Source organism: Cheilinus undulatus, linkage group 21 (genome assembly GCF_018320785.1).
Source record: "Cheilinus undulatus linkage group 21, ASM1832078v1, whole genome shotgun sequence".
Classification (NCBI taxonomy): domain Eukaryota; kingdom Metazoa; phylum Chordata; class Actinopteri; order Labriformes; family Labridae; genus Cheilinus; species Cheilinus undulatus.
The window spans coordinates 40,713,828-40,739,439 of record NC_054885.1 but is presented as its reverse complement, the minus strand read 5'-3'; the positions used below and the strand labels follow the sequence as shown (position 1 = coordinate 40,739,439).

General features: G+C 40.9%; 1 protein-coding gene across 2 annotated transcripts in view; it reads right to left on the bottom strand.

Moving 5' to 3' along the window:
- The window catches only part of LOC121529070 (carbonic anhydrase-related protein 10-like), a 162,520-nt gene that overhangs the window by 63,024 nt on the left and 73,884 nt on the right, over positions 1–25,612 (bottom strand). For both annotated transcript variants that reach the window (XM_041816746.1, XM_041816745.1), the window contains exon 3: positions 9,483–9,625. In XM_041816746.1, the coding sequence (XP_041672680.1) occupies positions 9,483–9,625 (143 nt within the window). The remainder of the gene's footprint in view (positions 1–9,482; positions 9,626–25,612) is intronic.

Sequence of the window (25,612 nt, the reverse complement as noted above, 5' to 3'; positions counted from 1 at the left end):
GTCAAACTCAAGGCCCGGGGCCCAAATCCGGCCATGGAACAGTTAAAGCCGGCCCCTAAGATGATCTGATATTTCTGCTCTAACTGTCCCATCAGTCTGAGGTCTGCAGATTTCCTCCAGTATAAAAATGTGAACTTATCCTGATGATTTAAGATTTCCTTGTTAAGTCACAAAATCTGAAAAAGTAAGGAGTAAAAATAATAAGTAAATAAATCAATTTGTGTTTTAATTTCATATTTTCAATTTAGCATCTCACAATCAGGACTCAAACTTAGGATTCTAACTTTTTATTTCTTACTTTGAGTATTTCAACTCATAATTTTGACTTCTCATAGAATATTTTGAGCTTTAAGATTCATAATTCTACATTTTAATTTATATTTTGACCTTTTTAACTCATTATTTTGTATTTTATCTCATATTTTTGACTCCAAACTTTGACTTCATAATCCACAGTTTGCCCTTTACACTCAAAATTTAAAATTTTGAATCATATTTTAACTTTTAATTTCATGATTACAAATATTATTTTATATTTTGACCTTTTAAACTCATGATTTTGACTTTTTCTTATATATTTGTCTTTTAAAAAAATATGATTTTTCAGTGTCAGTTTTATGTTTTGACTTTTTTGAACTAATAAATTTACATTTCTCAGACTGTGAGCCTTTAAACTGATCTGTTCAACTTTTCAAATGTAAAAATCATTTATCATCAGTGCTAAATTTTTTTTATATTTTATTACTGGTGAGATGAGGCTGACAGTTTCTGGTTAAAAAGGGGACCCTGTTAGGCCCTCAGGTTAGTCCTGAATCCAGAATCCGGCCCCTGCTGTGACTGAGTCTGACACTCCTGTACTTGTGGAAAGAAATATGAGTATGACTGAATCTTTAAAAATAGGTTTCTGCATAAAAAAGGAATATATTAGATTATTTTATGTTAATATAATTTCATTTTGTTTTGGGTGCAAACATTAGAGAGTTAGGAGAATTACGCTGTCTACTAAGGACGTGGTTTCCTGTCAAATTCTGAGGTTTTCCACCTCAAACTAAACTCCTCTTCCTCAGCGGCGCCGGTGTAGCTCAGATCGACCTGCAGCTTGCTCCACAGGAAGAGCCGTGACGTTGGTGGTGATGATTTATTATCAGGAGTCTTTACAGTGTTGTAGTTTGAAACTTACAGGTTATTTGGCATGCTTTTTCCTCCTGTTTGACTTTTTATCTCATATTTTGACCTTTAAGATCCACATTTATAATTTTTAAGTCATATTTTGATGTTTTAAATTGATGAAATCGAATTTTAACTTACATTATGACATTTTTCTAACTCTGACATTAAATTTTAAATGCAAATATTAACCTTTTCTATTTAAAATCTTAAATTTTTAGTTCATCTTTGGACCTTTATAGGTCAATATTTTTAATTTCATTTCATATTTTGACATTGAGAACTCATTATTTAGAATTTTATCTTAAATTTTTGACTATTAAACTCTTGATTTAGAATTTTTTCTCATATCTTGACATTTTAAACTCCTAAATATAACTTTTAATCCCAAATATTGGCCTTTTGATTCAAAATTTAAATGTTGTATCTCATCTTTTGACCTTTAAAACTCTTTGATTTTTTTTTTAGTACTTTAACTGTTGAAGATCCTGATTTTAACTGTTGACTTTTTTAAAATCTCAAAATCATTCATTATCAATGTTACTTTTTTTAAATGTTATTTTGGATGATTGTTCCTCCTGTTTGCATCAGCAGCTCTGTGTGGATTAGGGCTGTTTGGGAAAATAATCTAATCGCAATTTTTCTACTGCATGTCCCTCCCGGGTCTCGTCCATGTTTCCGAGTCTATCCACAGTCCTCCTCTATCAAATAAAGGCACAAAACACATCATAAAAAAATCCTCATCTAATGTAGCTTCCAACAAAAACAAGCACTAAATTTATTCTGTAATTCAACCAACACAATATCAGACCACACAAGGACTGAATGAATCTGAAAAATACCTACTGTGATGATTTTCACTCCTGTTCACAATTGGATTTGAATTGTTGTTTTGTCTTTCTCATATTTAATAAGAAAAAGTTTAAAAATGAAGAAAGTAGGATTATTCGTAGACCACTCTAAAAAATAGCGCCTGAATGATTACACAATTATTTAATTCATAACAACAAAGTTTTAAACTGATATTCTTACATAAATTTATGGTCAAAGAAATATTACACCTCCTGTGATTTGGAAATTGCACCAGGCCATGTTGTGATATAATCTAATTTTCGATGAACTGCCCCGCCCTAGTGTGGACTGGCGTGTTTGTCTGCAGCCAGCGCTGTAAAGTAGACCTGGACCGGAGCATGAGTGGTGGATTTGTAGAGACTGTGGAGGAGGGGAGCACACCGCTACGATGCATCGCTGCACAGATGGAAGACGTGGAATTTAGGGGTGAGACTGATGCAGTGTGGTCACACAGAGACCAGGAGGGGGCGGAGCTCTTAAGTTTGAGTGAAACAAGTAGAAAATAGGCATTCAATCCATGATTCTGTCAAAAATCCCTGCTGTTACCAACCGTGGCTGCTAGGCTGAGTAAATTCACCAGCCCTGGTGTGAATACGGCCCGCTGTAACTCTTCCTTCTCGTCTCAGACGTTTCAGTCGTGTGTCGTCTTTGGATCGTGTTGTTATAACCTAGATGAATCTAAATACTGGTACACCCCTTAAACCTTCAGACAGAGAGCTGTGTGCACACAGAGACTAAACGCATGAATAAAAACATTAAAATCTTCACTGTGCTCGAAAATCAGCTGATTTTCCTTTCCTTTTGTTTGAAATGGATTCACCGTCGCTTATTAATGATTATCTCTGTTCAGCTGCCTGTCCTAAACCCTTTTTCTACTTCCTGTCAGTTTCCAGGCTCTGCAGGGAGAATGCATTCTGATTTTTAGAATAATTAATGTCGCACTTTAAACAGCAGGAAATCTTCAACTTGAAAAGAATCTTTAAAAAGCTTGAAGAGGTCCGTCAGTGTTTCAGACACTCTGAAGTAATAATCATCATATCTGGGTGTTTCTGGGAGCGTCTGAACATTAAAATGTAAGAAGCGAGCGGCGTATTGTTCCTGAGATCAAAGCTACCTGCAGGGATCAGGTTTAGATTCAGACATGGTGTTTCTGAATGATGATTTATGACTCCGATTTTCTCTTAAATCAAAGACCCAGATGTTGTTGTGCTGAGATGTGGCGTTGGTTTGAAGTCAGGCTCGTTTTCAGGAAGAATCCTCTCAGAAAATGGACTTTAAAGCTGCGATTACTCGTCTGTCTGAATCACTGAGAGCCTGATTTGAATCTCCGGCTGACAGCGAGCAGGAAACAGTGAAGGTGTCAGGAATGATCGATTCATCTCCGTTCAGGCTGCCACACTTCATTTGTGACATTTATTAAAGATCGCCAACATGTGACTCATGAATTAGTTTTACTGTTATGTTTAATCATTAAAAAAGGAAATCTTCTTTCTCTCAAATCTCCGACTGTAGCGTTTAGAAAATGAGGTCACAGACTAATGTCACCCCTTTAAAACCTCCCTGCTCTGTTAATGTGTGAAGAATCCATGAAACTGCGGCTCAGTATGTGCTCTAACTACAGCAGACAAGAAGATGGAACCATTAACATCTGGAAAAATAAAGTCAGAAACAAATACGACGACTAGACATGCTGCACATTTAAAAAGGCTGAAGAAGGAAAAACAACAAACCTGCTGCAGATTCATGAAGGATGCACAATCACAAGTACAGATTAGGGCTGAACAATTAATGACAAATTAGAATAAATCGCAATATGACCTGCTGCAATTCTCAAATCGCAGAAGTTGCAATATTTCTTTTATTTAAAATGTGTAAAAATACCAGTTTAATAAATCAATTTTGGTCACAATATGCTAACATTAAAGTGTCCATTTCTTATAACGGTTTACTAAAATCCTCTTTTTTATGTTTTATTTATATTTTTCTTTATCAAAATGAGTGAAAAAAATGATAATGTCCTTAAACAAAGCAAATGATATCACATTAGCAATACAAGCAAAACTAGCTGGATCATAGTTAGCTCCACCCCAGCCTCCTCCTTCATAGACCAAAGCTCCACCTCCTCCACCCCAGCCTCCTCCTTTACAGACCAAAGATCCACCTCCTCCACCCCAGCCTCCTCCTCTATAGACTAAAGCTCTACCTCCTCCACCCCAGCCTCCTCCTTTATAGACTAAAGCTCCAACTCCTCCACCCCAGCCTCCTTCTTTATAGATCAAAGTTCCATCTCCTCCACCCCAGCCTCCTCCTTTGTAGACTAAAGCTCCACCTCCTCCACCCCAGCCTCCTCCTCTATAGACTAAAGCTCTACCTCCTCCACCCCAGCCTCCTCCTTTATAGACCAAAGCTTCACCTCCTCCACCCCAGCCTCCTCCTTTATAGACCAAAGCTCCACCTCCTCCACCCCAGCCTCCTCCTTTATAGACCAAAGCTTCACCTCCTCCACCCCAGCCTCCTCCTTTATAGACTAAAGCTTCACCTCCTCCACCCCAGCCTCCTCCTTTATAGACCAAAGCTCCACCTCCTCCACCCCAGCCTCCTCCTTTATAGACCAAAGCTCCACCTCCTCCACCCCAGTCTCCTCCTCTATAGACCAAAGCTCCATCTCCTCCACCCCAGCCTCCTCCTTTACAGACCAAAGCTCCATCTCCTCCACCCCAGCCTCCTCCTTTACAGACCAAAGCTCCACCTCCTCCACCCCAGCCTCCTCCTTTATAGACTAAAGCTCCATCTCCTCCACCCCAGCCTCCTCCTTTATAGACTTAAGCTCCATCTCCTCCACCCCAGCCTCCTCCTTTATAGACTAAAGCTTCATCTCCTCCACCCCAGCCTCCTCCTTTATAGACTAAAGCTCCATCTCCTCCACCCCAGCCTCCTCCTTTATAGACTTAAGCTCCATCTCCTGGAAATGGAAATAATTTCATTGTTTTCAGTACACATGGACTTATTTATGGAATTATTTATTGCTTAAATTTGTCGAAAAATACACAGGATTAACCCAAGAATAATTGCATATTAAATCGCAATAAATGGGGGAAAAAAAATCGCAATTAGATTTTTTTTTGCAAACTGTTCAGCTTTAATAGAGATACTGAGAAAATATCTGCAGCTCTTCAGGTCGTGCCTGAGGCTGCCTCAGCTTTGACAGCTGTAAAACTGCCGTCAGTGAGCTGCTGCATTACAAAGTCTGTAGACTGCATTTTGTTGTAGAAGCAACATGACAACGTAGTTTTGCAATTAACCCATTAAAACCAAAAGTAACATTTCAGACCAGGGACTGTGACATGACTGAAGAGGATGTTGATGATTTCATTGGATTTACTGATGATTTTAAAAAGGATTCATGAACTTTAGCAAAAGCTTCACAAATAAAGCTAAATGTTGAAGTTTTCAAATGTGTTTTTATTTCAGGCCACAGTGAAATAAAGATTTTAGAAAACACTGATATTCTCCAACTGGAAGGAAGAAATCTCTTCTTTTGTTACCTTTGCACGCTGACAAAACTGGTGTTTTACCTAAGTCAGGTATTTTTTCATTTATCCATCTATTCTTTGCATGGACGCTACCACTCAAAAGTTTGGGATCACTTGGAATTTTTCTTGTTTTCCAACAGTGTTCATTTTGACGGCACTTTTTAATTTAGTTTTAGTTTTAGTCTTTTGCCAAAAATATCTTTTAGTTTTAGTCATAATTTAGTCATCTAAATTGTTTTAGTCTAGTTTTAGTTGACTAAACTTCCCAACATTTTAGTCGACAAAATTTACAGTAAATTTAGTCGACTGATTGGATCCCCTGTATCTCCTCCCACCTTTCCACACAGCTAAAGCAGCTGTGATTGGATAAATGCCTAACTTGCCCCTACTTTCTACATGATGAAATGAGGCCTGAGTGGATAAAGTCTCTGTCAAACATTTTCGTCTCGTTTTTATTTGTTGACTAAAATGTCAGTTAGTTTAGTTTTAGTTTTTGTCCATGTACACTTGTTTTTAATAGTTACTGTCTTGCTTTCGTCAGGGGAAAAAAAGTCTTTTAACGAAAACTACAATGAAAATAGTCAACAAAATTAACACTGTCTTCCAAGGAAAAACTCATGAAACGAGTCTGAATAGAAATACAGTCAATGAAGTGGACATGCTGACATTGTCAGAGTTAGAAATAATGATTTCAATGAAAAATATTCTTTAAATTTTGCCTTCATAGGAAAAAAAACACCTTTTGCAGCAGTTACAGCTGTGCAGACCTTGGGCCTTCAGGGGTGTCAAACTCAAGGCCCGGGGGCCAAATCCGGCCCATGGTACAGTCATACCTGGCCCATTTCATATTTGTATTCTACCTGGCCCACCAGTATGAGGTCTGCAGGTTTCCTCCAGTATAAAAATGTAAACCTAGCCGTGATGACTAGCAGCCATGCTAGGATATGGATGCAGAGGACTGGTGGTTGCTGAAACTGTTTGTGAACTGCAAGAAAATGTTTTTCTTTGGAAAACAAAGAAATTTGCCAGTGATCCCAAACTTTGGAGCAGTAGCATGTGTTGTACATTTTTTCATCCCAGGGCGTCGGTAAGTCCGTCAGAAGGAAAGAATAAAGGAAGTAGCTGCGTACCTGCTGCAGGTAAACCTCCAGCTGGTTAGAAGAGTTTAAAACCATAACTGTATGATCTGTTTAATTTTAGCCCACCAGACCTCGCCGCCGTTACACCAGCCTGGTTCTCCAGATTAACCCCTCCAGGCCTCTGTGGATTTACAGTCAGCTCCATGCAGTCTGGACAGTCACTGTCACACGGAACCAGTCATTGAATGGTTTTAATATTTCATATTCTTGGCCTCAGTCACATAAAAAGTTACTTTAAGAGTACCCCCAGCCAACAGTGTGCTGAACGTGGACGTATATACTTCTGTGCATCTCTGATTTCAAAGACAGGACCGTTTAAATTGTTGTGTCTTCATGAGGGATTACTAACTTGCATAACTTTGAAGAAAAACTTACATAAGAGATTGTTGGGATATGGAGCTAAGATTCCACACATCAGTGGGTAAAAACCACCAAAGCATGGCTGAGGAAGGTCTGAGCTGCAGAGATGGAAGAGTTAACGCTGTTACATAATCTCTGTTTGTTATATGTATTTACTTTCTCAGCTGCAGCCCTTATTTCCTTTAAGCTGAGCATATCCTCTGTGTGACATCTCTTGATCTAAATATGGCCAATAACAAGAGCACAGCAGCAAACAGCAGATCTAATCCGGGGTGCAATGTACCACATCTCTTAAATCCCTGTTTTAACTGTGATTCCGGTCGCTCTGGAGAGGATTTGTCCCGTAAAGATTAACTGTGATTGCTGTGTAACGGGGCTAAAATTGTAATGCCTCCTGAGCTCCGTGCTGCAGTCAAATGCAGCTGGGAATTTAAAGCCTTCAGCTCACAGCCTCTGTCAGAAACACCAGTTTCTCTGCTTCGTGATTTAGAGAAAGCTTCCCGCTGTGCCCGGCTTAAAGTATTCCGGCACCGTGCCGGATCTCCGGCCAGCGGCGGTGAGGGGGAAAACAAAAATTCAAATGAGTGCATGCAGGAATTTGTTGTGGATGCAGTTTTTCATGCAGGAGTCAGTGAAGCCCGACCGAACCGATGTTACTAGCCAATCAGAAGCAGAGAAGGGAGGGTCTACATCTCCATGGCGTACTGGAGCAATGCCCCACAGACTTGTTTGGGGGCAGAGTAGCTCAGAGGGTGACCAGGCCAACATTCTGTTTGTCACATTTATTAGAGGCCAAAGATGGAGGCGTGCACCACTGCAGAGGAGTAAACCACAAAACCTGAGCTCCACAGTGTGCTGTCATGTCAGTCAGGACTGTTCACCATCAGTGGAGCCAGCTGCTAAACTCTCTTCACCAGCCACCACTGTTTACAGGACTAGATCCACTTCAGCTAAACCAGTCCTCATTTCCACGTGCGTATGTGACCCACACATCTGTAAATGTGCAGACGCGTGGAGGAATTCTTCTCTACCGATCCACAGAACCTGACAGACCCTAGCTGTAGCCCTGGGGCCAGGACAGCTTTGTTGTTCTTTTGTCCTCCAGTGCTTGGAATATGTGTTTGCAGAAATACTGAGACAGAGCAGGACTAAAGCACACTGGGTCTGATATTTCTGGTGTGTTTTCACGTCTATAACCCAACAGAGAATGTCCAGCACTCAAACCTTTGCACTCTTAGTAGGAAGAGAAAAAATAGAGACGATGATTCTGTGTCTGATTCACTCCTGGGCTTTCCCATAACACAGCAGGAATTTCTGCTGGTAGACTTTCTGGGATAATTGTCTGGAATTCCCAAAGAAGAATAAGAAATTTTCTGGGAATGTTGGGGGAATTTCAAAGATATTATGGGACATTATTTAAATGTGCCTAAAAATGTTAGGGGGGGATTTTTAGAATTTTTCATGAATTTTCTCAGACATTTTAGAGAACTTGTTTGGATGTTTGGGGGTATTTGTTTGGAAATTTTCCACAATTTTCCATTGATTTTGAAGAAATCTATTTGTAAATTTATGGGATCTTCAACAGAAATATCGGGTGGAATTTGCTTCCAAGTTATGGGAACTTGGGCAAAAAATTAAAGTAATTTTAATGAAATTTTTAGGGTTTTTTGAAAATATTTGTATATTTTTTTATTTTTTATTTTAATAAAAGAAGTTTATAAAATCTTTTAAATGGACAGAAGTTTTGGGCTTTTGAAAAATGTATGGGATTTTTTTTTTTTTAATTTATGGGGTACAACAAAAATGTTGGGTGGAATTTGCTTTCAATTTTTGGGAACTTGCTTCAAATTTTTCAAGAATTTTAATGAAATTTTTGGCGATTTTTTAAAATATATTTATATAGTTTTTTATTTTTATAAAAGATGTTTATAAAATCTTTGAAATGGAGGGAATTCTTTGGGCTTTTGAAAAATGGTAAATTTTAAAGAATTTTTAGAAACCTTAAGAACTTTAGTGGGAAAACATGTTCTTTTTATTCAAACTGACTTCCCATGAGTGAATAATTTGTTTAGTACTGTGCAGCAGACCGGGGTGAGGTTTATCAGGTCCCACTGATCCCAAATAAGAGGGAGAAACTAAAATTGTATTCCAGCCAAAAGCTACACATATTTAAAAACTGTCTATTGTCCACATGTAATCACCCTGACGTTTCACATGTTCTTCTAAATAAACGATCCAAAGCAGAGCTACCCCCCCCCCCAGATGAAGTCAGGCTCAGGATTGGTTTTGCTCTAAGCCCTCAGTGCTGCTGTGGCAGGACAGCAGCTTTGATTTCAAGGTTTTGATGAGATCTGTTTCTGTGACATCTGTCGAGGAAACTTCTCTCATCCTCACACAGAGGTCAGGTCGGTTCACAGGGGGCGGAGCTTACCTTTCGTCCTCCTGTGTTGAGCCTCAGAGGGGTCAGGTAGGGGTCAAAGATCATGTGGCTGGTCTCGATATCGATGGGGGACTGTCTCTTCCCGATGGCACACAGGTTCCAGGCAGAGTGAACCAGACCCCAGAAGGATGGGACTGAAGACGGCGAGGGGGGGGGAGGAGGGGGAGGAGGGGGGACAGAGAGAGGAGAGGTAATTAGCATGTTTCTGCTCTGCAGCATCAAACCATGAAAACAGACAGAGAGGGAGCTTCATTATGTCGGGAACCAGTTTAGGAAAAGTGGATTTACATTGGCCTTCATTAAAAGCGACCAAAACAGAGCGTTCATTAAAGTCTGCAGGTTTTCTGAGGCTGAGGTAGAGAAACAGACTTTATTATTAAAGCCTGCTCCCCCCGTAGATTTATGTCGAATAATCTCTGCTGTGTTTCTCTGTGACCTCTTTAATGGAGCGATGCGAGCGTCCTCCCAGGATGTGACCTCACGGGTCCGCCCGTGTCTGAGTTAAAGGATTTTAACGGCTCGAGGAGGCGAGAGGAACTTTTATTAAACCAAAATACAGCAGAGCAGCAGAGGTCCCAGAGCTCCAGGTTCAGTAAAAATGTATGAACATGGTCTCAGCCTTACAACCAAAGGTCACCAGGTCAATCCCAGTTAATGCTGCACACTCTGTCCACGTCTGAGACCAGCACCTACATTACCCACAATGCAACTCTGCTGCCAACAATCAGGGCAGAGATCAGACTGTGTTTGGACGTTGGTAGCTAATGTAAGCGTGCAGATTAAATACTTTTAAAAATCAGGAACATGCATCATGTCTGCACTTAGCTTCACATCAGCTGATCTCTGAGGCGTCTGCAGCATCAGCGTTTTAAATTCTGATGACTTAGTCGTGTTTTTTTCAGCACACTTCAACATCCAGGTCAAAGCATGGAGGTTGTGGAGCATGCTCAGTTCGGGTCTGAGCGTCACCCAATGCAACATTATATCTAATGTGCAACACAAGCCAAAATCCTCAGAACTAGACTCTTTAAAGAACTGTTCATCCCTTGTTTAGGAATATCAGAAAATTAAGGAATAATCACACATCAAATTGCAATAATGGGGAAAAAAATCACAATTAGATTATTTTCCTAAATCATTCAGCCCTATTATCAACAGGTCAGTCACATGATTGGGTATAAAAGGAGCATTTTAGAGAGGCAGAGTCTCTCAGAAGTAAAGATGGGCAGAGGTTCACCAATCTGAGAAAAGCTATGTCTGAAAACTTTGGAGCAATTTCAGAGAAAGTGCCCCAACTTTTTTGGAATTAGGGTTAAAGATCACTGTGGCTGCAGGGAGACACTGACATGGCTGATCCAGAGTGTTCTGGAAGGGTAAATTAAGCATGCATTTAATCCCAGTTTAACTCATTGATTGCCACAGACGTATATTTACGTCAAAGTGTTTTTTCGGCGGCTGGCACAAGGGGGTGCTCTCACGCTCCCTGTGAGTAATTTTGGGGCTTCTGGGATATGTAGTCAGAAGAGACGGTAGATCAAAGCCACAGAGATCAGAGGTGGAGACCCTGGGGTCAAAGAGCAGAGCGATCATTACAGAGGTAATCTATATTATAGATTATATATTATATATATAACATATTTTATATTATATTACTTCTATAATTTACAGCAGTGCCAGGGGACACGCAAGCAGGAGAGGACGTGGGCGTATCGGGGGGTCCCGTGGAGGCCGTCCAGTTCCAGAGTGTAAATGACCGTGACTGGAAGCATTGTTATTTATTTTACAAAAAAATAACATTTGTAATACATTTTCAGATGTCTTTTATGTCATTGAAGGCAAAATTATAACATTCAAATCACTGTTCTGCTTGACAGACTCTCTTTCACAAAAATGCATTTTTCTCAGCTTTCTAGAAAAAAATGGTCTTTTTGGTGAAACTAGCCTCTATTCAACTGCAGATAAATAAAGAATAAAACATGGTGCAAACAAACCTTTTTTTTCCATGATGAAATAGAGAGTTTCTTCTTTCATTTGAGCTATTTGGTGTTTTCAGAGTCACAGTACAAAATATTCTGTCGGTCTTGAAAGATGACTCAAAACGGCCAAAAACGCTGGCACAAGCCACTTCCCATTTTATAAAAGAGCTGGCACTCAATGAGTTAACAAATGAGTGCACTAATTGTGGACCTTAATAACCTGTGATTAATGCATCAGTGCTGACTTCTCTATTTTTATCAGTCAGTAGAGAAACGCTTCGTTTCATGGGTGAGTCTCACATCGTCAGGGAGGAAAGCTGAGATAATGTCCCTTCAGCTTTAGGTTGCAGGCCACCCTGCAACCTAAAGGGGAGAGCATGCAGTATGACATGAAGTCAGACAGCATCGTCACTCTGAAGCTGAGAACAAAAGTCTGGGTAAAGGTTTAATAAAAACCTGTAGAGACGGTGGCTGGAGCACGGACTGAGCCTTAGCAGCTTTTAAAGATGCCCGTCTAAAGCAATCTGCTGGAGTGATTCATACGGTTTTTATTCTGAGTGGTCATTTTAGTTTTAAATTACAGATTTAGATTCACTTTAACAGGCAGATATAAATCTAAATGTTGTTTACATTCATCCCAAACAGGAGGCTGCAGATCCATTAAGACGCGGATATGGAGCTGAAATCTGAGCTAAAGACAGACAGATGTGCGTGACATGACCGCCATGCAGGGAGAGGATGATACTCGCACAGTGGAACACGCAAGAGGGCTTATCAGGAGCTAAACTGTCATAATGCTTGTCAGAGAGGAGCTTAATGACAGCTGGGAGTGTAAAACAGATGTGAACGCTCATCACCACAATCAGAGCCATCATATCAGAGGTAAAAATGTTTGGAGTGATTTCTGATGCATATGAGGCCGTTTACATATTCATACTGGCTGAATCACACCTGAGAGCTGCCTACTCTACCTCCAGCTTTTACTCCACCGCTAACTCTCCCTCTCTCTTCATGCATTTATCCGCCTCTCTCAGGCGGCGTGATAGGACGAGGAGTGAAGTGACAGATGTGTCAGCCGTGACCTGCAGAGTGCAATCCCGACCTCCTCTCTGCACGACGACACACACTCCTATCACCCAGCTGTGTGTGCTGCTCCACGCCCACATGTCTGCCTCCTCTCAAACCTTTCAGGAGTAAAAGCAGCAGTAAACTTAGGCTATCCTGCTTTGATGATTCTGTTTGTGAAAAATAAAACGTGTGATTAAAGCAGGAGGAATGTTTAAAGCTGCGGTGAAAACATTGTCAGAGGTTGACGGCATGTCACGTTTAGAGAGGTCGGAAAAACCATCAGCCACAAACGGTCAGACTGAACAGATCTGTTTGAAGATGTCTGATTGTTCAATGAAGGTTAACTAGCTGATTTTCAACAGAACTGGGATACATGACATTTCTGAGGTTCATCACTTCATATTTTTATGCAAATCTTGTGAACATGGGAACATGCAACAGTAGAAACTCAGGATGTGGCCCTCAGTGTCTGTGATGTGGCCCTTAGAGTCTGTGATGTGGCCCTCAGAGTCTGTGATGTGGTCCTCAGAGTCTGTGATGTGGCCCTCAGAGTCTTTGATGTGGTCTTCAGAGTCTGTGATGTTGTCTTCAGAGTCTGTGATGTGGTCTTCAGAGTCTGTGATGTGGCCCTCAGAGTCTGTGATGTGGTCTTCAGAGTCTGTGATGTGGTCCTCAGAGTCTGTGATGTGGTTCTCAGAGTCTGTGATGTGGTCTTCAGAGTCTGTGATGTGGTCTTCAGAGTCTGTGATGTGGTCCTCAGAGTCTGTGATGGGGTCCTCAGAGTCTGTGATGTGGTCTTCAGAGTCTGTGATGTGGTCCTCAGAGTCTGTGATGTGGTCCTCAGAGTCTGTGATGTGGCCCTCAGAGTCTGTGATGTGGTCCTCAGAGTCTGTGATGTGGTCTTCAGAGTCTGTGATGTGGTCCTCAGAGTCTGTGATGTGGTCCTCAGAGTCTGTGATGTTGTCTTCAGAGTCTGTGATGTGGTCCTCAGAGTCTGTGATGTGGCCCTCAGAGTCTGTGATGTTGTCTTCAGAGTCTGTGATGTGGTCCTCAGAGTCTGTGATGTGGCCCTCAGAGTCTGTGATGTTGTCCTCAGAGTCTGTGATGTGACCCTCAGAGTCTGTGTTGTGGTCCTCAGAGTCTGTGATGTGGTCTTCAGAGTCTGTGATGTGGCCCTCAGAGTCTGTGTTGTGGCCCTCAGAGTCTGTGATGTGACCCTCAGAGTCTGTGTTGTGGTCCTCAGAGTCTGTGATGTTGTCTTCAGAGTCTGTGATGTGGTCTTCAGAGTCTGTGATGTGGCCCTCAGAGTCTGTGATGTTGTCTTCAGAGTCTGTGATGTGGTCTTCAGAGTCTGTGATGTGGCCCTCAGAGTCTGTGTTGTGGCCCTCAGAGTCTGTGATGTGACCCTCAGAGTCTGTGATGTGGCCCTCAGAGTCTGTGATGTGGTCTTCAGAGTCTGAGATGTGGTTCTCAGAGTCTGTGATGTGGTTCTCAGAGTCTGTGATGTGGCCCTCAGAGTCTTTGATGTGGCCCTCAGAGTCTGTGATGTGGTCTTCAGAGTCTGTGGTGTTGTCTTCAGAGTCTGTGATGTGGTCTTCAGAGTCTGTGATGTGGTCCTCAGAGTCTTCATGGCTTTATGTCACAGAGAGATTTTTCTTTAAACTTTTCCTCCAAGAGACGGGGAAACAAGTGTGCCAAAAAAGTCTTAGTCTTTATTGTTGACTGTGTCGCATAAAAATGTTTGGGTTTTTATTTCTCTCTAGTTTTTTCTTTCGTCTTTCTAGTTTTATATCTTACTGAAAATCCCACTGACATTACTGCAGCACACACATTTTTAAAGCCCAGGATGTCCTGATAGAAGGACGTTTAGAGCTGGACCGGGCTCCACAGGGTCGATGTTTGACAAGTGTTTTAGGACAAAAAGTCCAGGAGAGACTCAGCGACCCAGTGTGCAGGTCAGAAAGTATCAGGGAGGTTAACAGAGTTATACTGAGCAGCTCAGACGTTTCATAATGTGTTCATCTAAAATGAGGAGTGATCTTTCAGCACAGCAAGTTTCAGACAAAGGAGGTTATCTTAGAGGACGATGAAAAGTTCACGATCTCTGACAGACGTCTGAGCAAAGATCACAAAGATCACAAAGATCACAAAGATCTACGGCAGACGGAAACAAGCTCTGAGTCCTCCTCAGCATCAATAATATTTAACCTCGCTGGGTCGACAAGCAGAGAGAGAGAGAGAAAAAGACTAATAGAAAAAGAGAGAGAGAGAGCAGGATGGGGGAGACGGAGAGATGAGGGGAGGAAAGAGACACAGAGATGGAGACAGAGGGAGGAAGCCCTGAGGATTCTCTGTCCTTTTTAATATTAATACATCAGACTGAGTTCAAACGTGGGGAAATGATAGAGAGACAAAGATGAAGAGAGAGAGAGAGAGAGATAAAGAAGGAGCCCGAGGATCTGCTTCTTCAAAACAAACATACACATCTGCATTTTCCTACAGAGAGATGGACGCTAAATAAAAAGAATTCATGAAGTACGGACTGACTGATCGTCTTCATTGGAAACACATAAAACAAACAGGAGAATCCATCCTTCAGCAGGACGTCAGCAGAACCAAGAGCAAATACAAGTGAAATATTCATGGCTCTATATTTGCACACTTCAACCTTCTCATTCATAATTTAGTCGACATGAAGCTGTGAAAAAGTCAATAAGTGGCCATAATAGTGTTTAATCTAGACAAATAATCAGGAGCTCAGACATGGAGACCCAAGACAAGGATGGAAAAATAAACTGCTCTACTGTAAGAGTGGAAGAAAGAGGGAATTTAACAGAAACTGGGAGGATTAAAGCTGTAAATCTCATCCAGTAAAGCACGCTCCATCACCCTCCTACCGCCCACTGCCCTCATGCCTGCACACGGTCGACTGAACGGACACGCCTTATGAATAATTCTGTTTGGCTATTACATGTTGTCTTCATTCACAGAGATTTTTATGCTCTCTGGTGCAAAAACAAGAGGAAGATGCACCTGCATATGCTCCACGCCACAAACGCCTCATTAAATCAGTGTAGCAGCTTTTCATCACTCAAACATGACCACTGCTAAAAACACTCTGGTTTCATCTCATTTCACCACATTTTCCAAACATTTATGCCGATTTAAAGTCATTTCAGCCAATTTTTAATTCCCCATACCTATCTATGTCTATGTCTATCTATGCCTGTTTTTGCCACTTTAACCATTTTTTTGCAACTTTTTGCCTATTCTTTTGCCAATTTTATCAAATTTTTCCCACTTTTAAACTTTTTCTTCCTTTGAACCTTTTTTAAAGATATATTTTTGGGCCTTTTCGTGCCTTTATTAGAAAGAGGAAGGACAGTGGGTAGACTCAGAAACAGGGGAGTGAGCAGAGACATGCAGTGAAGGGCCACAGACCAGGGTCAAACCCGGGTCCCCCATGTACATAACCTCGCAAAGCAGATGGATACGCCTGGACCAATCAGCTACAAGGGAGGGTACTTTCAGGCGCAGCAGAGTCGTGACGTAAACAAGCAGCAGTAAGAGGTGGTGCAGTTCTGGAGGAAAACATTAGCGTGGATGCTGCTAAAGCGCCAGTTTTATCAGAACTTGACGACATTTCTTCGTTGAAAGAAGAACAAAGAACAGCAGTGAGTAGTTTTCTTTTCAGAAACCACAAAAGTCGAGTACTGACATGTCTACAGTCGCCATGGTTACCGTTATTCCTCAGTAGCTGTGCACAAGCAGCATGGTAGCGGCTACGTCATGTGTTTTGTTGCTCTGATTGGCCCGTAGAGACGTGACAGACAGAACGTTCATCCAATCACACTCTGAGTTTTTTTCAGAGCCTCTGCCTTTTCTCAAACGTTTCCTACTGAAGCTTTCCCAGATGGATGTGAAACAAATCCATCCGGCGTGTCGCGTTACGGCGCACATGGGTGGCGCCCTAAACCACTCAACCGTCTGCGCGCCATTCTAACTCATTTCCGCTTCTTTTAAAATCCAATTTCACCACCTTTTGACTATTCTAGATTCTACACAGCTCTTCAACCATCTTCAGGTCCAGTGGGGGTCCCCGGTCTCGTGCACGTTTATTTTTGGGGTCCTGGGCTGAAAAGGTTGAGAACCTCTGAGTTAAAGGAATGAATGAGGGAAACCTAGACCCACAAGTCCAGGACTTCATGCTGCTTTGATACCAATGAAGCAAACCCGTACTGAAGTGTGCTACTTAAACTGAGGCAGGAACCAAACTGTGACCTCTGTCAACTTTTACAACTCTGTCTGAGAGAACAGAAGCAACAGGTGCTCCCATAACTGCCAACATACCCCGTTCTCAAACAGTGCAAACAAAAGAGCCCATACTGGGTGACTAAGACTTTTATTTTAGTTGCTGTGGGTTTAAAAAGGCGTCATTGTCATTTGAGTTTTAGTAGAGTCAAGGTTTAAAGCAGTGATACTCAACGTGTGGCTCTTTTATGTCTAAAACATTATTCCCTCAGAAAACCTTTAAAAGGGAAACTTTGACCTCAGGAGTTAATCTCATTGATCAGTTTGTTTCCCAGACTTCTACAGAGGGCTTTAATTGTCAAACATGACCGTCCCATTTATCCCATTTTCACCATTTTGTGCCACTTTTCACCCAATTAAGCTACCTTTGCCATTAAATAACACCTTTTTCATACTTTTTTCACCATTTTTTCTCTTCTTTTTGCCCATTTAAGCTACCTTTTGCCATTAAATACCAACTGTTCAATAATTTTCTGCACATTTTTGCAACTTCTTTTAGCCACTTTTATCCCATTTTTTTTTCTTTTTCACCATTTTTTTGCCCATTTAAGCTACCATTTACCATTAAATACCACTTGATTCCTATTTTTTTTTTTTGCCCTATTTTGCCACTCTCAACGGATTTTTGCCCATTTTAGTCACTTTTCTCTCTTTTTTACCAGGTTTTTGCCACTCTTGGACCATTTTTGCCACTTTCAAACATTTAAGCTACCATTTGCCATTAAAATACGGCTTGATTCCCATTTTTTGCCACTCTTGACTGATTTTAGTCACCTTTCTCTCACTTTTTAACCAGGTTTTTGCCACTTTTGTCCCATTTAATAAACACCACAGCGACGGTTGAAGACCTCGGTATCTCTGTGCTCAGGTCTCTAGAGTCAGCATTCTCTCACTGAAAAAGCAGAACAGATTACAGGATAGCAGCTTAATTTTCACTTTGGAGTTTCACTGGTTTCATGGTTTTATTAACGTGGATTAGATTGGACTGAAAAAGCTCAGCGTGGACAGAAAGATGAGAGAAGTCTGTGACGGTTCAAGTGATTAGATTTTCAGAGGATGGTGGGACTTTCCTGCTCATATGCAGAGATCTGAGGCCCATGGTGATCCATGGGGTGGTATTACTAAATCAGATTTGAGGAGGGCTTTTTAATTGGGCCTGTGAGGGCCCCTGAGGGGGGTCTGCTCCTGGGAACAGGACAGTTTGGCAGAGTTTGATCTAGAAAATGTAGATAAATTTGAATGTGGCTGTGTCAGCTTAAACCCTGGTATCAGCGCTGACCTCGAGCAGAGAGTGACCCCGTGGTACTCAGGTGTGTGGACGTTCACCTGCAGGGTAGAGGGGCTGCTGACAGAGCGACGCCGTGTTTAACTTCCTCTGCGTGTCTCTGCAGACTAGTAGATTCTGTTTCGTCAGATTTAAACCGTTTACCTCTAGAGAGGAGGAGTGGGAGGGGGGTGAGAGAGAGGGAGCTGAGCTTTTCTGGAAGATTCTTATGTTTGGACTGAACTTTGGACGATTGATCCGATCGGAGAGCCAGGAGAGGAGAGAGAGAGAGAGAGAGATCCCGGAGCGGCCTGGCCGAGGTGTGGCTGTTTATTCAGGATGATGCACTCTCTAAATGAATGCTTCACTTCCATGTCAGACGGTTGGAGAGCCAGCGACCTCCATCACCAAACAGCAGCCATTAGGCTGATTGCTTCTCTGTAAAAATATGAGTTTTAGCACTCGGAGAATTGATGTGTCACAGCGAGGACACAGCCACACAACGCTGCCAACGCTCACATTAACCTTTCCTGTTCTTTCTAGAAGCCATTTATCCCCTGAAATGATTTCATTATCAGCTCCAGCTTCACTGGAAGAACTAATAGAAGTCTCTTATCACACATTCATTCTGTGCTCGACGGCGGCGCGCTCGCCGTTTCTGTCAGAGATGAAACAGGCAGCCTCGTACTCCGGCGGCGTCTTGAAAAGTTTGGGACATTCTCGTCCTTCTTCGTCGTCCTTTGTCGCTCTTTATCCTCATCAACAGCCTCATTTAAAATAGACTTTTAGAAATAGAAGCATCCAGATGCTTTTACACTGAATCCACTGATTTTCACCCGCAGCTCCTAAACCGTCCCATCTCATGACATCACAGTGATCCAGTCTGGTCTGCTGTAACAGAGGACCAGAGAGGTCCTGCTGAGCTCAGGTCCAAAGACTTGATTTTAAAGCAAAGCCCAATGACACACCAGGGGGCCCTCAGAAAGCAGCGGCTAAGGGCCCCCTGATGACTAAGCTCCACTGTTCCAGCCTTTACCGGCTTTAATTAAGCAGCGGCTAAGGGCCCCCTGATGACTAACCTCCACTGTTCCAGCCTTTACCGGCTTTAATTAAGCAGCGGCTAAGGGCCCCCTGATGACTAACCTCCACTGTTCCAGCCTTTACCGGCTTTAATTAAGCAGCAGCTAAGGGCCCCCGATGACTAACCTCCACTGTTCCAACCTTTACAGGCTTTAATTAAGCAGCAGCTAAGGGCCCCCGATGACTAACCTCCACTGTTCCAGCCTTTACAGGCTTTAATTAAGCAGCGGCTAAGGGCCCCCTGATGACTAACCTCCACTGTTCCAGCCTTTACCGGCTTTAATTAAGCAGCGGCTAAGGGCCCCCTGATGACTAACCTCCACTGTTCCAGCCTTTACAGGCTTTAATTAAGCAGCGGCTAACGGCCCCGATGACTAACCTCCACTGTTCCAGCCTTTACAGGCTTTAATTAAGCCGCAGCTAAGGGCCCCCGACGACTAACCTCCACTGTTCCAGCCTTTACCGGCTTTAATTAAGCAGCGGCTAACGGCTCCGATGACTAACCTCCACTGTTCCAGCCTTTACAGGCTTTAATTAAGCAGCGGCTAAGGGCCCCCTGATGACTAACCTCCACTGTTCCAGCCTTTACAGGCTTTAATTAAGCAGCGGCTAAGGGCCCCCTGATGACTAACTTCCACTGTTCCAGCCTTTACAGGCTTTAATTAAGCAGCAGCTAAGGGCCCCCTGATGACTAACCTCCACTGTTCCAGCCTTCACAGGCTTTAATTAAGCAGCAGCTAAGGGCCCCCTGATGAATAACCTCCACTGTTCCAGCCTTTACAGGCTTTAATTAAGCAGCAGTTAAGGGCCCCCTGATGACTAACCTCCACTGTTCCAGCCTTTACAGGCTTTAATTAAGCAGCGGCTAAGGGCGCCCTGATGACTAACCTCCACTATTCCAGCCTTTACCGGCTTTAATTAAGCAGCGGCTAAGGGCCCCCTGATGACTAACCTCCACTGTTCCAGCCTTTACAGGCTTCAATTGAGCAGCAGCTAAGGGCCCCCTGATGACTAACCTCCACTGTTCCAGCCTTTACCGGCTTTAATTGAGCAGCGGCTAAGGGCCCCCTGATGACTAACCTCCACTGTTCCAGCCTTTACAGGCTTTAATTAAGCAGCGGCTAAGGGCCCCCTGATGACTAACCTCCACTGTTCCAGCCTTTACCGGCTTTAATTAAGCAGCGGCTAAGGGCCCCCTGATGACTAACCTCCACTGTTCCAGCCTTTACCGGCTTTAATTAAGCAGCAGCTAAGGGCCCCCTGATGACTAACCTTCACTGTTCCAGCCTTTACAGGCTTTAATTAAGCAGCAGCTAAGGGCCCCCTGATGACTAACCTCCACTGTTCCAGCCTTTACCGGCTTTAAATAAGCAGCAGCTAAGGGCCCCCTGATGACTAACCTCCACTGTTCCAGCCTTTACCAGCTTTAATTAAGCAGCAGCTAAGGGCCCCCTGATGACTAACCTCCACTGTTCCAGCCTTTACAGGCTTTAATTAAGCAGCGGCTAAGGGCCCCCTGATGACTAACCTTCACTGTTCCAGCCTTTACAGGCTTTAATTAAGCAGCGGCTAAGGGCCCCCTGATGACTAACCTTCACTGTTCCAGCCTTTACAGGCTTTAATTAAGCAGCGGCTAAGGGCCCCCTGATGACTAACCTCCACTGTTCCAGCCTTTACAGGCTTTAATTAAGCAGCGGCTAAGGGCCCCCTGATGACTAACCTTCACTGTTCCAGCCTTTACAGGCTTTAATTAAGCAGCGGCTAAGGGCCCCCTGATGACTAACCTTCACTGTTCCAGCCTTTACAGGCTTTAATTAAGCAGCGGCTAAGGGCCCCCTGATGACTAACCTCCACTGTTCCAGCCTTTACAGGCTTTAATTAAGCAGCGGCTAAGGGCCCCCTGATGACTAACCTTCACTGTTCCAGCCTTTACAGGCTTTAATTAAGCAGCGGCTAAGGGCCCCCTGATGACTAACCTTCACTGTTCCAGCCTTTACAGGCTTTAATTAAGCAGCGGCTTCTTACTTTCAGAGTAAAAAAAGTCTGAATAATCCAGCTCTCTGCAAGGACACAAATATCTCTGCAGCAGTCAGAGCATTCTTTTAGAGCAGCTACTTCTACAGCCTGAGCACATCTACAGGTCTTCATAGTAAAAATGAACAGGAGATTTGGCTGCTGTAAGTTTAAGTCTGCAGCAGTCTCTCAGTTCGTTTACATGTCTGTAAGTGCATTTATACTCCTGAGTTCATCTACACTGTAGCTACTCAGTATACTAAAGCTGCTCAGTATAAAGCTAACAAGATCAGATCAAGATTATTCTGATCAATACTGACATCATGATTGACAGAAATATATAAATATTTATATATTTACAAGTTTGAGCAGCAACAGTGATGTAAAATAAATTCCCCACTGCTCCTGAATAAATAATAATAATAATAATAATAATAATAATAATAATAGAATTGATAATAATAATGCTTATAATAATAATAATAATAATAATGATAAAAATAATGATAATGATAATAATAATAATGATAATAATCATAATAATAATGATGATAATAATGATAATAATAAAAATGATAATAATAATATAATAATAATAATAATAATAGTAATAATAATGATAATAATGATAATAATAAAAATGATAATAATAATATAATAATATAATAATAATAATAATAATAGTAATAATAATGATAATATAATAATGATAATAATAATAATTATTATAATAATAATCATAATAAAAATAGTAATACTAATAACAATAATAATAATAATAATAATAACAATAACAATAATAATAATCATCATCATAACGATAATAATCAATAATAATCATAATAATCATAATAATAATCACAATAATAATAACAATAATAATAACAATAATAATAACAATAACAATAATCATCATCATCATCATAATTATAATAATATTGACAATATTAATAATTACCATATAATATTAATAATAATAACCATATAATAATAATAATAATAATAATAATAATAATAATAATAACAATAATAATAATAATAATAATAATAATAATAACAATAATAATAACAATTATAATAACAATAACAATAATCATCATCATCATCATAATTATAATAATAATATTGACAATATTAATAATTACCATATAATATTAATAATAATAACCATATAATAATAATAATAATAATATTAATAATTCCTTTCCACAATGAAAACTGGTTTGTATCCAAACAGGAATGTCAATTAACCGTTAGTAAGGAAGGAAAAGTAACAAAAATATAACATCTGTTCGCAAGAGCAATTGTAACATTTAAGCTTATGACTGAGATAACTGAGATCAATCATAATTAACTACAATATTTTAGATTAACTGGGAGTAACCACAGAAATTCTGTGATTAATTAACAGATATTTTGATAATGATCATGGTTAACTGTGGACAGTCTGAGATTCTTTGAAATCAACCAGAAATTCTGTGATTAATTCTGCAATCAACTTGTAGATTAATCTAGATTAACTGCAGAAATCCTGAGATAAGTCACAATTAACTACATAAAATGTGAGATCAGTCATGATTTACCACAGAAATTCTTAAATTTATAACAACCAACCACAGACATTCTGAGATTAATCACAATTAACTATAGAAATGCTGAGAATAACTGCGCTTTACTCCATAATCGAAGAGATTAGTCACAATTCACTACAGAAACTCAGAGATTTACTGTGATTAACTAAAGATCAATCATGATTAACCATTTTCAGATTAATTCGATCAATAACAAAATTTCTAAGATTAATCACAATAAACAGTAAAACTTCTGAGATTAACTGTAATTAATGACAATTTTTTTATTAATTTCAATTAACCACAGAAATTCAGAGATTTATCACAATCAACACCAAAACTTCAAAGATCAGTCACACCCAACCACTGATATTCTGGAATATACCGCAATCAACAACAGAAACCTGAGATTAATCCAAAACAGAAAATGTAATTAACTACAGAAATTATGTGATTCATCCTGATTAACTACAGAACCTCTGAGATCAAATGCAATTAAGAACAGAAATGATGCCATTAATCCAGATTAATCCTGATTAATCCAGATTAATCCAGATGATCAACTGAGAACAGAGATTCTGAGATAGGTTACAATTAACTACAGAAAGCCTGAGATTAAAAGTAATTAACTATAGATTAATGAGATTAATTGTGATATGAAATAGTATTGTTTGGTATGGGTCTGTGTAGAAAAAGATTAAAAAATGCAGAACTTCTCAAGCTTTTCCCCTCACAATCTCTGCAACATGACACCCAAATAAAAACACTGAAAGCAAAGAGAAAGACAGTTTGTGACAGATGTTTACACCTCTCACCACTATGTGGCGCCAGAGAGCCATAGACCAGCAGCCATACTGGGATTTCCCCCAGTTTGTCAGTGCAGAGGAAATTTGAGAATAAAAGCATTTTGTAGAAAAGAGGTGAGCCTCTCTAGGAATGCCAAACCGTGCACCAGCCAGATTTTAATTTGGCCATGTCCGTTAACAAGTCCGGGCTTTAGGACTTCCTGTTCAGGCATCCCATGAGCCTGATACGAGTCAAGAATCCTGCCAAGAATCTGGAGAATCATTGGCTCGCCCTCTGGTCCGGCGTTTTTGCTCCAATCAGATGTTTTCTTGTGTTGAACATGCGTGTTAGATTTCAGCCTTCAGACCAAATCCTGGATCCGTCTCCTGGAGTCATTAAACAGTTTTTAGACGGTCCAGGTTTAAAATCTACAGAATGACCCTTTAATGCAGTCCTGAATCCAGAGTTAAAGCTCCTGAAAACCTTTTTAGTTTTCCTCCTATATTAGAAGTTTACTGAGTAAGCAGCTATTTATAATTCATAGTTTAAAACTCAGAAACTTTACTCCATGAGGGAGAGTTTGTTCAACTTAATCGAGCTCCAAAACTGTCATCAAATTTTAACACGGCTCTCCCTCCTAACGCTGACTGTAGCACAAACTTATCCCATCAAATTTTCTCCCCGAGTACACAAACACGAAACAAACAGAGCTGCCATAAATCTGCCAGGAAAAGAAGTGTTTTTATTCATGACCAATATTACCAAAAAGCTGATTTAGAAAGTAAGTTCTCAGGACCTTCAACAAATAAATCATTCAAACTAATTGACCAGCTGTAAACCTGCCGCCTGCGGCCCCCTGGGGGGCTCCGGGCAGCCGTCCAATCTGTCTTTGTACCGCTGGTGCAGCGCTCACTGCTGGGCATTTACCACTGACTTTCTCCATGCAAACTAAAGCACACAAACAAGCCGTCGAAGTTTCCTGTTAAACTTTAGCAGGAAGTTTTCTTCTGAGGAAACCTGAAGTGTAGATACTGAGTCAAACTGATCACATTCATTGATCTCACCTGCAGAAACATTCAGAGTTAGGCCCTAACCACAGACACAGGTGTTTCAGCAGCTGTGTGGTCCCCTCATCCTCTAACAGAAGCTCCTCAGTCTCTCTGCTCTTTTATTGACCAGCGTCTAAACAGCAGAGAGGCTGAAGTGCAGCAGAGCGCTCTCACGGTCCAGACTCAAACTTGATGATGTCAGCCATTGAGGATGTGCTTTTTTATCTCTATGGAGAAGAGGGCGCCGCACTAGACCGCCTCGACTGGGGGGGCAATGACAAACGTTTACTGGTCACTAACTGTCAGACTCCGCCTCCACTCACCAGAAACAAAGCCTCCTTTTAGTGGCTTGTTGCACATTTTAATGCCACTGTTTCTATCCTGGACTCTGGTAGATGAACTACTGTGGGCTACAAACCCATCAAACAAAAGAGTCCATACTGGGTGACTAAGACTTTTATTTTAGTTGCTGTGGGTTTAAAAAGGCATCACTGTCATTTGAGTTTTAGTAGAGTCAAGGTTTAAAGCAGTGATACTCATCGTGTGGCTCTTTTATGTCTCAGTTTATTATTCCCTCAGAAAACCTTTAAAAGGGAAACTTTGACCTCAGATGTTAATCTCATTAATCACTTTGTTTCCCAGACTTCTACAGAAGGCTTTAATTGTCAAACATGACTGTCACATTTATCCCATTTTTGACCTTTTTCACCATTTTCTGCCACTTTTCACCCAATTAAGCTACCTTTGCCATTAAATAACACTTTTTTCCTACTTTTTTGCCCTTTTTTTTAAACTTCTTTTTGACACTTTTCCCCATTTTTGCCACTTTTGGACTATTTTTGCACTTTTTTACCATTTTTTCACCATTCTTCACTCATTTAGCTACCTTTTGCCATTAAATACCACTACATTCCTATTTTTTTGCCCTATTTTGCCACTCTTGAATGCTTTTTGCCCATTTTAGTCACTTTTCTCTCATTTTTTACCAGGTTTTTGTCACTTT